The 16,295-nt window shown below is 37.6% G+C and overlaps 1 protein-coding gene across 2 annotated transcripts in view; it reads left to right on the top strand.

The window, feature by feature from the left end:
- CERT1 (ceramide transporter 1) overlaps positions 1-16,295 on the top strand; it is an 80,826-nt gene that overhangs the window by 22,635 nt on the left and 41,896 nt on the right. For both annotated transcript variants that reach the window (XM_040579447.1, XM_040579446.1), the window contains exon 3: positions 1,390-1,506. In XM_040579447.1, coding sequence (XP_040435381.1) covers positions 1,390-1,506 — 117 coding nt within the window. The remainder of the gene's footprint in view (positions 1-1,389; positions 1,507-16,295) is intronic.

Here is a 16,295-nt window from a genome sequence, read left to right as displayed (position 1 = left end):
ACTCAGTTTTGTCTGTTGGGTTTTTTTTTTCTATGGGAGATTTAAATTTCTTTAAATTGAACTTAGGTCTAGATGCTTGACCAAATATGTGAAGCTTTTAAAAAAACGTGAATATTCGTGTACTTTGTTAAATTTCCTTGCTCATTTTTTATTGGGTAGTTTGACTTCTGTTGTGCTTTTCTTCTTCTTTAGTATATTTAAACAAGAAAGTGTGTTATGTGTAAGTAACTTGAGATTTCTAGATGCTTTGAAAATAATTTTCACTGACACTGGACCGTTGTGCCTGACAAAATGAGACTTATTTTCAGGTTTTCTTTTGTGAAGTGTTTTACAAGTGATACATGGTGCTTTGGTTGTCTGCAAGATGAGTGTATTCAGGCTGGTTCTTGCATTGTGAAGGATAATACTGACATGTATAGACTTATCTATAACATCTGGAATCAATATTTGAGGTCCTTCAGATCGTGTAATTTGCCTTAACCTTAGAGCCTGTTGGCTTCCTATGGTTATTTGCGTATATAATTTTTCTTCATATTAAAATTGGAAAAGGTATTCAGGTATATCTGTGTTATGTTTAAGAATGTTTTTGAAGGGTTTGGTGCAGGGTGGGTGGGAGTGCTGGAATTCTGCTCCTAATTTCTGGCAATTCTGCCTTATGTGGTGAAAACACTTGAGGCAGTGGGTACCACAGCTTCCTTTAGTCCCTGCTTTTCCTTGTCATTTTGCGGTAGTCTGTGTTTATGGTTCTGTCCTGATGCTTTTTGCTACAATGTATGTATTTCTTCCTTGTAAAATCAATATTGATAGCAGTAACGTTTTTTCCTGCTGTGAAATAAAAAAAAAAAAGGTGTATTTTCCTGGCTGTGTCTCATATTTTGAAACAAATCATTTAGCAATGTAACTGAAGTTTTGGTCAGTGTTGTGTGGAACATTTTTGTGACAATTTTATTTAATAATGTGTTAAACAGTTATTTCTATTTCAGAAGACAGGCATTTTTCATTATAAGAGTGTATGTTCATTATTTGAGACAGCCACATAAACCAGCAGTTAGACCAGGGCTCCTCAAACTTTTTAACCAGGGGGCCGGCGCGCGGATGCAGTGGCAGGCAGCCATCTGCGGCTGCTTGGTTTCCCCTCCCAACACCCGGCGGGGTGGGGGGGTGTGGGGGGGCGTCTGTAAATACCAGGGGCCGGATTGAGGACCCTGGGGGGCCGTATCTGGCCCGTGGGCTGTAGTTTGAGGACCCCTCATTTAGAATCTAGGATGAATTCAAGGCAATATAGACCAGATTTTCTAATTGCAGTGTTTTAGATTGTTAGAATGTTCTGTGAGGTGTTGCTGATTATGTTGCTAATTTTAGCTACTCTTACACTCTTTTCTGTCACAGCCCCATGACTTTGACGAATGCAGATTTGATATTAGTGTAAACGATAGTGTTTGGTACCTCCGAGCTCAGGACCCAGACCACAGACAACAGTGGATAGATGCAATAGAACAACACAAGGTATGTTTTGTTTTATTCTGATATTCTTTCTCACTCCCTCGTTAGATCTGGTGGTGCTTGCTGAGAGTTGTAAGCTTCCCTGTACAGTCATTAAAATATTCCAGGTATTCATGGCAGGTAAAAGCTGCAAGATTGAAGCTGTATGTTAAATGTTTTAAAGAAGTTGATTTGCTTGTTCTTCATAGATGAGAGTTTAGAGAACTGGGAGCTAACATCTGAGAACCTTTCTGAAAGCTCCCAAGCTTGAGAAAGGAAAAGCTTGCGTTATGTTTGAGTGACTTCTTAGGTTTTTTCCATCTTCCCTCATTATTGAGTTGTTTCTTATCTTTCCGAGGTGTTAAATTTGTTAGTCTTGGAGTCAGTTCTCCTAGGTTATCATGCTGATTTTAGGCTTCTCTTTTCATCATTTAGCTGCTTTTACAGTATCTAATTACTGGCTTTTGTCTCCTTGTCTTCTAAGGCCCTACTCTTCATCAGCATTTTGTTTCAGTTTTGCTGATCTATTCCTTATGTCTTGCAATGAACTCAGTTGTTGTTTTCATTTCACCTAAAGGGCTCTAAGGTCAGATATTTTTAAAAGTATGTAGTGCACAAAATACCCACTATGTTTTCAGATACAAGATAGACACTGCTTCAAGGTGTTTAACTACAACACCTGGCACAATGCAACTTCTGCATCTGGGTTATACAGGTGTTACAGGAATATGAACTAAATTAGTTGCCTATGTATGTATTTTTACCATGAGTTTCTTGACATACTGCTTACATAAGTTTTATGCATAATTAGGAAGTTTTAACTTTTATTGGGCATTTCTTAGAATAAGCAGTACAAGCTCTTAAATTTAAAATGCTGCCTTTTGATAATGGTGTTGTGAAAAGAAATCTCAATTAGGGTATTAAACCATTTTCTAGCTTGGCATTTTGCCTTAGTTTTGATGCAGAGGTAACGTTAAAACCAAACTGAGTTGCAAAACCAGGATTCTTTTCTGTAGTCTAGTGAGAAAATACAAAGTTAACCATGGAGTATTTTTAAGACAAAACCACTGTAATTTCTTGCTATTGCAATACCTGAGAGAAGTGTCTCAAGAGGATACAATGAACAAGTTGCTGGATTACACATCCATGGAGCTGGCAACAACTGTTTTACAAGCACAGGGGTCTTCAGGTATAGGGTTGTGGGGACATGGAACTTGATAACCCTGGGCTAAAATTCAGACTAGGTTTGGTGAATGATTTAGCTGTTGAAATGCAGAATTTAACCTGAAGTCCAGATATGCAGAAATGGGGGCTAAGTCATTGCATGCTACCACGCAGGAATGAATGAGGAAGAAAACCCAAATCCTGTCATAAACTCTGCTCTGCACAACCTCAACGGCAAGTCTTTTTCATGCTGTTCCTTTCCCTGTTTTAAGGCTGTCCTTAACTGTTGCTGAATTCTGAGCTGACAGTTTTATGGAACTGCCTATTTATAATTGGAAGTACTGCGTGGTAATAGAGATTGCCATTGTACTTGTAAACTTGGAATTGTTTTTGTCACTTACAAAAAAAAAAATCTTGTATTTGTCAACACTGAATTTTCTTCTCCTGCGTTACTGCCTCTCCCTGCCTCTATTGTGAGGTATCTTTTTCTTTAGTTTACCAGTAATAACACACAGGTATCTTACTCGATCTCCTTTTCAGATTAATGATCGTTGAGAGGCATAAGTTCTAGCATTCCAAAAGTAACCTCTCTTTGTGAAGATGCCTGATTAATTATGCAGTTTTCCACTTAAAAGAAAAAGCTTCCTTTGACTTTAGTTTGGAACAGGTTTAAACTTCAGGAATTTGGTGGTTCTTAAAAAATAATAATAATTGTGCCAGATCTGTCTTGATGTTGAAAGGAGTGGAATGAGAGGTTTCTTGGATAATTCCACTACCCAATTTTTTCAGTATTCACTTAGAGTTAGTATCAGGATAGGGGTAATGAGTGCTTTTTTCATTATTTAATTAGCGTTATCATTCTGCTTATTGCTAAAAGTCAGTTATGTTCTGCAGTGTTACATACTCTGAAGAAAAGTATGTCTACAAGTAGGAAATGGAAATAAAAATATTTCTGTATATTCTGAACTGACAAGAAATAGTTCAGTTTACATCTTGCTGTCCTAATGTAATAACAGTGGACTTGGCTGTTCTGAATCTGGCTTTTTCAGTATGTATAGTTTGTAGTTTCATGGCTATTTGACATTTTCCAGTTTGTTGTGTAGTCATTTTTACTCCGTAGTGTTTACAGTGTTCAAGACAAATAGCAGTTTTAATTCTTAGAGGGAAATATTATGGCACCTCACTTCTGAATAAACCATCAAACCATTTAATATGTTAAAGCAATACATTATTTAAAAGCATTCTCTTTGTAGTATGCAACTAAATACCATGATCAAGACAAGGTGAGTCAAGAAGAGCCAAAAGTAATGCAGTCTTGTAACAATAGGTTGGACTCAAGTTAAAAGTATGTCATTAAATCTCAGAAAACTATTGGTTACTAGCACTTTTTTCCAGTGCAGTATTCTGTTGTTTTCTTAATACAGTAGCAGCTTTGTGTGATGAATATTGCAGGTTGTAGGTGCAGCTGTTCCTTCTAACTGTTCTGACTAAAATACGTAGGAGTTATCACCAGAAGCCTTGGAAAAGTGCTGTGTGCACATAAATAGGTGTTTGATGTAATTAGCCATAAAACAGAAATGTCAAAACCCAATTTTCAGTCTGGTGACAGTTAATGTTTCTTAAAGAATGTATCTTCAAATGTCTTTCTATATTTTCCAAATCAAGTGGTATATACTATATTCTGTACAACTTATATTATACAAAATCTATATATTTGTAGGAAAAATGTATTGCTGCTTAATAACATCGATAGGATCTGAAAAATAGGTTTTCTTGGAGTCGGGAAGTTAATCCCATTTTTCAGTTGAATTTGCATGAACACCACACTTCAGTGATCCTTACTTTTAGCTAACTTTTCACCCATCCTTTAGATTTTTTCAGCCTGTGTGGAAGTTTTATATCTAAACACTTGAATAAGAGCAGAAGATGAGGTTTTGAGGCAAAATATCAAATTTCACTGAAAAGTTCGGATTTGTCTGTTTACTCTGAAATTTCCTGAAGGAACTTTCCTGGTCAGGTTTCCAGAACTCAAGCAAAAGTTCCTTGACAAGCTGTTGTCACCAGATAAAAATTCTTTTCCTTTGAGAACTAGGTTCTTTAACTGACACATAATAATTTGAATAAGATTGAGAGAGGAAATTATTTGGTCTTACTAAGCAGTCATTATGATTAAATTGGGTCTGCTGCTGTATGAAGTACTTTTTTGTTTGTTTTTGAAGCTCTTTGTTGCTTACTGGGTTGGTAGCTGTGATAGGCTGCTTAAGCTGTTTGCTGACAAAAATATGTTTGTGAGACTTACTGTAGCATGTCACAAGGTTGTTTATCTTTAGAGTATGAAAGATGGACTGAAACTGTGGCTTTCATTGTGCTCTGAACAGAGAAAACAGTGATTTAATGAATTCGATATTAAATCTGAGTATAATATGAGAAGAGTTAGAAAAACTTCTGCTTAGCAACACCAATGAGTAGCTGGTAGCCAAGAAATGTAAAACATCTAGTGTTCAAGCATAAAACCTAGAATTTGCTGCTGCTTTTTTAATCATTGCATTAGCCTTCTCTTCTATTGAGGTTCCTGAATGCTTACTAAATTAAATGTTTCAAGTACAGCTTCTAAAATGCTTATTAACCTCACTGAAATGAAAGTGGGAAAACTCTAGAACAGCAATAAGACTGTCAGTGGGGCAAATGAGGAAATAATTCATGTCTAACTAGGAGTCCTTTCTTCTACTTAAATATTTCATTAAATATACTAAGCAGATATTTATCTGTAAAACACCTGGTTGTAAAGTTGTGTTGGGAAGCTTCTCTGTTCTCCTACCCTAGGAGATAGTCAGGTCTAGGATGGCTGATGACCTTTTCTTAGACAGATCTAATGGCAGTATATATTGCTGAAGAACTCAAGACCAGATCAAGTTTCTACACTTCTCTGGTGTAAAAACATTGATGATGCATGGGTAGCAAGGTACCGATGCTTTTGAAAAGCTGTTCTCTTAAATAATAAATTGAAATACTTACTCCATGTCTGTACCATGGTTTGAAAATGGTATGGAATTTTTAACAAGATTAGAGAAACTGGCTTACATATTGTTAGTTCTGTACTGTGAAGAAAATGTCTGGGTTTACATATAGAGAAAGTGGACTTCTGCAGCATATAGCTCTAACAAATAAAATGAATGTGTGCCATGTATATGAATAAACAAGATTTACTTTTTCACTGAAGTGGAAAGTGTTTCTTTACACATTAAACTTATCCAAAAGTTTTCATTCTTTACCCTTTTCTCTGGTAGAGTCAGTATGTTAACTTACAAGGTATGTAACTGAGGGGAGTGAATTACTGTTTGCTGTGAAAACCATCTAGATGATTGAAGTTATTTTGAGGAAATTTGAACTCATGAAGGCCAGATAATTTTTTATTTCTTGCAATGTTAATCTAACACCTGAGTTGAAAACTTGTTGAGAATTTGTTGAGAAATTAATGTTTCAAGAGAAACTCTGGATCAGCTTGTGTCCCATTTTGTTCTATCTTGGTTTTAATTTTTTCCACACAGTTTCTGCATGTGTTCATTGACTTTGTGACCCTTCAGCAAAATAAACTGACAGTGGTTTAAGTCTTGGGTTTTCAAAATTTTTTTTATCAAACCGAAATACTGTTTTAAGTCTTGCTGAACTTCTTACAATACCTGTCCTCAGTGTGTCAAACTGGAAAAGGTCATTCTCCACAGGGATGTCTAGATAAAGAACAAGTTTGGCATGTAAGAAGTGGGTAGGCTTTGTTTCATTTTTGAAGTGATAGTGTACAACATGTTTGTATATCCTCTAGATAAACAAGCTCTTAGAGCAGGAGGCATGAATTTCAAAGCCTGTGAAAGGCATCAAGTGGCTGCCTTGAAGGAGTGATTACCTTGTTTTTACTGTTGATCAGACTCTGGGAAAGGACAAATCAGCTACTTAGAATAGGGTTATATAAAAACATTAGGAACAGTGGCATATCTATTTTCTAGCAATTTTTTCCCCCAGATAGCTGGGAGAACGGGGCGTGGCAGCCTCAGGTATCAAAGATAGTTTAGCTTGTAAATAATTCTAATTTTGTGAAATTCTTAATTTAAGAAACAAATTTTAGTGTATTTTATCAGTTGTCAAACTCAGACACTTCACATCCCAGTTTTTTGCATTTAAGTACAGATCTAGTTAAGATACTGAAAAAACAAAATGCTGGATTTGGCAATCGGGTGAAGTCAAATTTAGCTGTAAGTATTAAAACAGTTGATTCACTTTGTTTATTAAACATTGGTAAGTTGCCAAACAAGTAAACTAGAATCACAACACTTAGTTTTGAGACAATTATTTTCTGAGTGTGGATCCTAGTTCATAGATTCACTTAGAAAACTGCAGAGGAAACTTTCAACAGCTTATTTTTGATTGTAGTTAATAAGGGCACTTTAGATTACTGTTGGTGGGGGGAACAAAAGAAAAACCACTGTGAGCTTGAAACTTTCAAAAAATGCTTGTTAACCTCATGAAATGTGGGGAAGGTGTACCACATAACCTAAAAAAGTTAAGTTACCTTATGTACAAAGTACTAAGAGTCATTAATTTCACCCTTAAGGTCATCTATCTACATGTTGTGTTTTCTCTTGATGTCCTGTTCTAAAGGAGTTACTGAATGTGCTGTTAGGCATTGGAAAATTTTAGTGCTAACAGTAATTGTGATGTTGAAGCAGAAGGGGCAGCCAGGTAGGTGTCTGAGGAGAGGACAAGGAGTAGAGTTGGGCTTTTGCTAGCCTAACATGAATGCAACAACGTAGAGAAGCAAAACTCCCAATGGCTACATAGTACCATATTGTTGTGCACTTGAGAAGCATCTTAAATACCCACAGAGTCCTCTTAAAGGACCTCCCTCAAACTGTTCCAGTTATTCCAGTTCTAAATCTGGTTATACAAATCAGCTTCTGGGTAAACAGGATGAAAAGCATCTGTTAAAATATTGCACTACTATGTTGAAGTATTTCTTAAAATTAAAGTTGGCCTTCTGTCTTTGTGTTACTTCTCTTACGAACTGAAGTATAAGAGGTTATGCAGGAGTAACTTTTTTCAAACTCGGAGGAAACCTTAAATTTCACTTTAAACTTTAGGTGATAAGCACCCAGAGTATCTCCATTCCCTGTGTTTTGTTCTGTAATTGGGATACTTCACCTTCAGACTGAGACTGAAGTGCATCTACCCATTCCTTCAGCCTAATATTTGTCTTACGAAATTTCACATTAACAATACTTTAAGTCAAGCTTTTTTTGGAATACTGTATGTAAATATTGATCTATGAGATGATTTTTAGGTAGCTGTGCTAAGGAAACATTGAAAAATGCTGATGGACGTAACTTTTTCATACTACTATTTTATTAGCAATGGATGCCATAGCAAAAGTTTTCTGACCGGTTAATAGGGTCAGAAACCACTATCAGAGTTTTATTTTGTGAAAAACAGAGTTCCGGTTATCAACAGGAGAGTACAGAAGGATGCTACTACTACTTAACTTGTCCACAGGCTTTCAGCAATTTTGAGAAGGGCTATAACATTCTGTGAAGTCAGAGTAGTTTTCTCCTTTCCTGTACCTTTGTAATCCTCCCCTAGGATTGAACTAATTTACTGACAAGGCCAATAAAGACATGCAAATAAATTGCTCCAAATCTATTGTATGTCTGGACTGAAACCAGTATTAGTAAGATAATTCAGAATGAATAGGAAAGAATATGTGGAGTAGAGATGTTATGGAAACCTTTTGATTCAGCATACTGATGTAACAAACAACTTAAATTGTATGTCTCAGTTTCTGATTTCTGCCATTGTTAAATAGCTTTGTACATTGAACTTCATTTTCCTATTTGCTGGGATATTTTTATGGAGCCACTGAAATTAGTAGTTGGGATGTTTATGTAGGCTACGTTTAAGTGCATGATGAAGCATTGTGCAAGTGGTCTTCAGAAGTCTGCATTGATGTTTTATGACCTTTATAAATGTGTTTTGTGCCAGTTCACTGTATTGCTGAGTTAGGCATGTCAAGTAATTTCTAGCAAATGCTATCTGTTCTAATGTTGATGAGTGAATGCTAATTGTAAATACAATCTTGCTGATTATTGTAAAATTAGAGCTTTCAAATAGTGCAATTTCAGACATACCATACAGGAGGGAGCAACAGGAATAGTGTCTGTTGACATTTCTCAATCAACTTCCTGTCCTGGAGTTTAGGTGTTTCAGTAATGTGTGATTTTTAAATTGCGTGCTTCCTCAGCAGCAGTGGGTGAGGTCTGAAAAGGAAAAAGAATGTGGCTCCCCAGTCTGTTCATTTTTTTGACCTTTTATCCTAACACCTGTTCTTCTGCCCGCACTTCCCCTCCATACCCGTTCACAAATAAGACTAGCTTAAGTGGAGGCAATAGGCAGACAAAGGAAAGCACAGGAGGTATGACAGCAGATAAATCTTATTTAAATTTCGTTTTATTAAGTTCGTAGTGAGGATTGTAAGAGTGATGATGCAGCCTCCTTTTTCCGCTGTTAATATTGCTGGCCTGAGTGTTGGAACCCAAGTTTCTTTCTTAGACTTGTTGTCAGCTATTGTTCCCTATGAAATTGATTTGGGTTGCCTTGTGCTGTAGAGCATCAGACAACTGAACATCAACAAAGTCTAAATTTTTGTTTGATGCTGACAGATTGGATTGTATAAAATACCCTGTTAGTTTCTGTGATACTGCATGTCACTCCAGAACCTAGTGGCCCACTCTCACTGTGGCATTACAAGGCATTCATTTGCAGCAGCGCAGTTTGCCTGAGAGGAGGCTAGAGTACAGCACTCAGATCTGTGTTAAGCTGTGAAAGGTTGTTACCTGTTTAACAGACTTAACTATGTAGGCAGGTAGCTGGTGAGTGGTAGACACACGTGCTTAAAGGTGTTGCAAAAACATCATATACTAGTTTGAAACTAGGAAAACCATGAACCGTTGCTCAAGCTCATGCAGGAACTTGGATGTACTCCTGTTGCTCTTAGGTTACTGTTGCATGTTGACATAAAATACCTAACTTATGTTCTTATGTATTCACATTTGGTATGTTCATTCAAAGCTGAATTTGAAGTGTTTGCAAAAATACTCCCTGATAACTAAACAAGAAAATGAGTGCAGGCATAGTCTTCTGAACTCTGCAGTAATAAGCTTATTTATTTTGAATTTTGGCCTGAATATCAGACTGAAGTGGGATATACACAGAACAATGTAGCTGTCTCAAGTCCAAGCACCTTGTCTAGCTTTTCAAGTTCAGTGATCCTTTGAATACTGGCTTTTTCTTTTTGTTCTTCAGTGACATCTGAAATAAGGAAGGAGAAATAAACCAAAGGGCCCTCTTGAAGGAAGAGTCATAAATTTCATCCTAATTCTTCCCCTAATACAAACTGAAATCATCCTTACTAGATGCCATGTTTCATTATAAGTTTAACTACTAAGTCTTGTTAGCAGTTAAAAGGTTGTGGAACCATTTTAGCCTTTTTCTGCTGTTTGAGGGATTTCTTCTTGCCATCTTCAGCAAAGCTGAGTATTCCTTTATAGAACAGTCTTAGAGTTAGTCTGGAGAGGACATTATTCTCTTCAGCTTTGCAACACGTAAGAATTCTTCTCTCTTACTGTTAAATGGAACAGCTGCCTGTTCATCAATTGTTGTTCGTGTGGATGCCTTTTACAAATCTCTGATACTTTGTATGGCTCTCTTCCAGACTGAGCCCTCATCTTTCTTTGATGTACAGCATCAAAATTGGAGTCAGTATTCCTACTGAGCATCCTACAGATGTTGTATAGAATATAGGATAATTTTATGGGTCTTGTGGACTACCCTGTTTTGCAACACCATGATTTTTTTGTTTATTCAGCTTGAACTATTAAATCTGATTAGTTGCTAGGACTATCTGCAGATTGTTACCTGTCCTATAATTGTGCAGTACAGTATTTCCTATAACCAAGTAAGCCTTATTTCTCTTCAGTGTACATAAGTTGTAAGTTGTTACTGCTCTGTCAACTTCAGTCTTCCCAGCTCTGTCTTGGGTTCTGGTTTCTTTCCAGAAATAATTCTTTGTGCTACTTGGGTTAGGTTCAGTTTCTTAAGTGATTGTGCTACTTGTACTTTCTGAAGTATGGAGACTAGCAGGGTGAAGAAAGGCTAGATCATTTAGCACTATCTTGATTGATAGCTGATCTTGTTTGTTACTCTGTTGGACTGCTTATCTGAAGCTGTATACATGTGTGCACTTAAGATAAACTTAAGTCTTTGTATCCATGAAAGCTGTGGTCACTGACTGCCATATGTTCCTAATTAAAAAGTGTTCTTCTCCATCTAGTCAGAGCATTAACAGGTAGTCCTCATAATCTTAGTAGAGGTCTTGAACCTCTCAAGGTTCTCAAACCTGTACCCCTAAAAGACAGTGAACTTAGTTGAGATGGTTTACCCTCATCTTTCCCTTTAATAAGCTAAAGATATTAATTGACTGAACATTCACATGCACATAAAGGTTCAAGTAACTTTTGGATCCCTGTATAGTCAGACTGGTGAACTGGTGTGTTCTGAAATATCTAAAAATGCCTGAACATTTCTGGCAAAAATGCAGATTAGCAGAGCATTGTCTTATGGGTGTAATACCATGTGAAACACTTTGAAAAGTGCTAAATGAGTATCAGACAATATGGAAGGCTTGTGACACTACTGGTAAGCTGTTAAAGAGTATGTTGATCAATATTTTTGTAATGCTATTTAATAAGGGGTGATGTACATGGCTAAAGTAAACTTGGTGTCAGGTCTAATAATGCTGAGTCTTATGGTGACTGGAACTAAGCTACCGGAGTCAACATGCAGCTGGCTGTGCAGTAAATAACCAGTCTTATTGCTGTAGTGATTTAAAGAATCAGTCACCAGTATTTGAGTGAGCGGAGGTTATCTTTATTTGGCAGCACTGGGTGCATGGGGGATCGCTCCACCAAAGTCATGCACACAGAGGGGGGTTTTACGTCCCCTCTTTAAACAGGCAACTCATACATATTCATTAATTTTCCAGGAACTCATTTACATATCTCACCAAACGAGTGACCATGATTTAAGTCCTTGTCTTTGCCACGTTGTATAAACAGCAGGAACTTAGGACCAGATAGCCTTTTTAAAGATGACAAATCCAAGGACTTAGCAATTAGTACAACTGTCATGTTAGCAATAAGGGTCCTTGGATGTTTCCCAACTTCTAGATCAGCGTAAGTACATCATCCTATGGATAAGTAGTACATCATTCATCATTCAGTAAACAGGTGGGTTTCTAGTAGTAAACTCAAAGGTGTTATCGATTCACTTTGAAAACAACTGTGGTAGATCATTTCAATAGTGTATGCTTTCATTTAATAGAAAGAAGGGGAATGCCAGTGTTTGTAGCTGGCGGAATGAGACACAGCTTTCTGTGGCAATGGCAACATGTTTTTGCATGGTCTCCCTGAAAACAGCATTGTTCATTGAGAGAGACACATGTCAAGCTTTAGTTTGGTGGTAAATGCCCCTTCAAATCAGGGTAAGCTTTTGGTATCAAGAGCAAAGTACAAAGCTGCAATGTGGAAGTGGTGAGTGGTTGAACAGCTGACACTTGCCAAATAGATCTATGTGCTGTTTGTTACTCATCAGCTCAAACAGTACTGTGCATTATCAGTTTAACAGGAAAATCTTGGATACTCTGTATGCCTCCATATACCAAAGGCAGTCTTTTTTCTTTCGAAAATGACTTTGAAAGGGATGGGTTTTCTTTGGTGATCTTTCATTACAGTGAAATGCACTGAGTTGATTTTAACAGACCAGACTCACACCTTAGCCATAGGGAGTGAATACTGCTTAGCCACATGGGTGGTGTGCACAAGTAGCAATGATATGTATTCAGTAGCATTCAACAGTGGTAAATTCCTGGCTCTTTTGAGAGACACAAGACATGCATGCACACTTCACCACCATGTGCCTCTCCTGAAAAACAGAATAGCTGCAGGAGCTAATGTGACTCTGTTAGCTGGGGGTATTCTTTTAAAAACAGAACGACAAGACTTTGGGTCATCTTCTTATTTTAATTCAATATCCACTTGCCATTATTGAAAACTCATAAGGTAACTCTCCTAATGTAATTTCTGCTGTAGGACAACAAAAAGATCCTTTCCTCTCTCTGAAAACAGATAATACTTGAAAATATGCATTTGCTATCACTTTAGTGTTATCTGGGTGAGTGGTCTTACTGCAGGGGAATCAAAATTCTGGTGTTTGAGCATATGTATTTTAAACAAGAAGGAATGAAGAAAGGGTTAATATTTAACTGCTAGTATTTAAATGTCCTACATTGATTGGTACAAACACAGGCATCAGAAAATGTTGGGCGGGGGGGGGAATAAAGGCAGGTGCATCTTTCTTCCCCCCAGTAATCTGAAATAATTTGTGGAGATTTGGGTATTACCTTAAAATTGCTGATTTCAACAAGGAAGTTCAGCTGAGGCTGTTCAGCTGGTAAAAACTACTTGCCCTGATGTACATTATGATGCTGGTAGTGAAACTGCTTTCAGGGGAAGATCAGGTGGATTGCTCAAGCTATTAGACCTTTACTGGAAATAACAAAAATTTCTGCCTCTGAAAATGAATCAAATACGCTCTTTCAAGCAGGAAAGCTAAGCTGGGTATGTCTTACAGATGCCATTATTCTAGCATTGTTATCAGCACAAACTAACTCTTCAATACATATGATATTGCTTGTCATTTAATGTTACTAAATTTGCTAAGTGTGCTTGTTGCTCGAAACTGTATTTCCTGAAAGAAGACTTTAGGGGAAAGCCAGTGAATCAGCAGTTGCAGTTGTACACAAGCGTATGCTGCAGCAAACCTAAATGCTGTCACTTCCAAACTGTTGAAACTTCCCTTTCAGAGAACAGAAGAAAATTGTTCTTTGTCTTGGGCCCAAGAGTGGCAAAAGGATGCCATGTTCAAACAGCAGCTGTAAGTTGTAGCTTTATTAAGTAGTTAGTTATGACTGTTCAAAGCTGGACTGAAGCTGTCAGTCCATTCCAGCTCAACACACTTGATTAACTGTAGACAATGCAGATTGTTTCACTTTGACCAGCCCAATCTTTCTTTGCCTGTGTGTTCCAGTTATGTTTCGTAACAATCACTTTGGCTTTGAAAATAGATACTATAATTCCCTGAAGAATGCCTCCTTATGGGGTGGAGGCCTGGGCATCTAATGGGACATGCTCTGAGCAAGAGGTGGTACTGGAGATGTCTTGCAACCTAGTCATTCTGATTTCATGATAAAACCACATTTCTTGTATCTTTGTTCAATTCTTCCCTGCTTATGTTTTAGTATTTTCTACTTCACAGCAAAAGGATTCTTCATTCCTGTTTTGAAATCATCCTTTTTTAACAAGGTGAAGTTCTATTGCCTCAATTTCCTTCTTTTCACACTCTGTAAGTAAAAGATCTGGTTAAACTCTGTTGTCCTGAAGTTTTGCTTTATTTTTGCACTGTTAGAAGGTGCAGCTTCTGCTTATTTAGGTTCTTGTTTCTACGTGCCCCAAAATATGCTAAACAGGGTTAAGCAGAAAATACTTATTTCATGTGTTTAGTGGTATTAGTAGGTTTGAGGAAATCTGTTGGGTAAACCTGCCATTTTGAAATGTAAAAAGAAAGTGCAAAGGTAAGCATCAACAGCTATTTAGACTACACTTTCCATAATCTAGTCAAACCATACATAAGACTAAAGGTTTGTGCAAGTGTATCTTAACCTTCAAAGACTTGCTGGGCTGGTTTTTGTTTTGATTGTTTAAAAAGAGGCCATTGTGCCTGCTAGATGCATGTGTTTAACAGATCAAGAGTTTTCAGCTGACAGCACCAGCCGTATATAGCCTCTTCTCTTGGAGTATTCATGTGAGTAACCAGGTGATGCACCTAGAGTTAAAAAATGCTGTTTGGCCTTGGTCATGTGAAAAGGAAGTCTGCAATATGTGACCTGAGGCTGCAATTAGAAGCAAAACCTCTGTCACCTGGCTGGAAAGGTTTTCTGCCAGCCTCATTAATTTATAGTGTTTCAATATAAAATGCTTCCTGAAGGGTCATATCTTTTTAGAGCCCTGTGGTACACAGGCAGTCTGCAAACTTCTCGTTTACTGTCCTAGACTGTAGGGTGGCTTTGAGTGTGGAGTGCTTTTGGGTGGGGATATCATAGTTTTACATTTCTGCTGGTTTTATGGCTGCTACTTTGTGATGCCTGAACTGGACTATATGCAGATCTGTCAAAGGTCTGGTGGCAGAGTATGATTGTCACTGCCATGCAGAATAGGCAGGGAACACCTTGCCTTGTCTACCATCAGGTGGAAGTCTCCCTCCCCTCACTCAGCAGTGGTGCAAGGTCAGCTTTTGATGTGTTGCAATTCAAAGCAGGTTACAGTGAGTATATGGCTGTTCTCTTTAAGTCTTACATCACTCCATATACACACTGTGCTGTCTGCAGGCAGTAGCATCAGTGTCTTGAGCAGTCTGTGAGCTCTTAATACATGGGTGGCTTTTTCATGATTAATTCTTCAGGGATATACTGGTGTAAGGGAATCAGCAATGGGATTGGACCTCAGTAGCATGTAGAGAATACATGGGTCTACAAAATATTTTATTCTGAGGACTCACGTATTGAATGTGTTTCTGCAGTTGCCTGGACTTTTCAAAGTACAGTGTGCAGTTAAGGCACAAGGTTTTGCAGAAAGTGCTCCTACAGCTTGTGTAAAACACAGTGGTGCTGTCATGAGACAGTTTAGTTACTAGAAGACTGAGCTAGAATAGGCTACTAATCTGCTTGCTTTATCAGTAGTACACTATTTTAAGTCATGCTTACTGTAGGGAGGTTTTTTACCTCCTTTTACTTGTTACCAAGCACCACACTGGCATCCTGTATCTTGTTCATACTTTTTTTTTTTTTACCCCTCTGGAAAGCAGTAAGAATGAAAAAGGTGACCCACACATTAATGTGCAACCTAATGATGGCCAACAGTATTACAGTCTTGTATGAAACCGGTGATAATGCTTATGCTAGAAGTCCTGAGCATTTTAGAGCCTGGGTCCTTTGGTTTGCTCCTCTGGTGCACTACAGGCAGGGTGCACTTGCACAAACTTACCCCACTGGTTCCCAGGCTTTTCTTAAAGGGCAGGGTAGGTCAGCTTATTGTAGAGACCTGTGATATGCTTGAAGTTTTTCCTGTCATCTTGCACAGAGGGTGTTGGCTTTCAGCAAATAAAAACAGTCCGTTTCTTCTTGCAGAAATGAATGATATGTTGGCAGATTAAGTTGAACTTAGTATTTTTAGTGATACTGTGTGTAATGTCAGGTAACATTTTAATTATCAAAGATTAGCTTTCTGAAAATTGCATTGCACAAAATAGTTCAACAAACTCTGGAGTAAGCCTGCTTAAACTTAAGTGTTATGATAGAGTAGGTGACTTGTTTCAAATGAAATGTCTCTGTATCACTGCTGCAGGACTTTTCATGGGTTTGGAGGGGTTTAACTAGAACTTTGTTTCTTCTGATGCTTCTCAAAACGCATATGCCTCCAGGGAAAACTGGTCTG

The sequence above is a fragment of the Falco naumanni genome, chromosome Z (genome assembly GCF_017639655.2).
Source record: "Falco naumanni isolate bFalNau1 chromosome Z, bFalNau1.pat, whole genome shotgun sequence".
Lineage (NCBI taxonomy): Eukaryota > Metazoa > Chordata > Aves > Falconiformes > Falconidae > Falco > Falco naumanni.
Note: the sequence above shows the minus strand (reverse complement) of the source record. Positions and strands in the feature narration are given on the sequence as shown.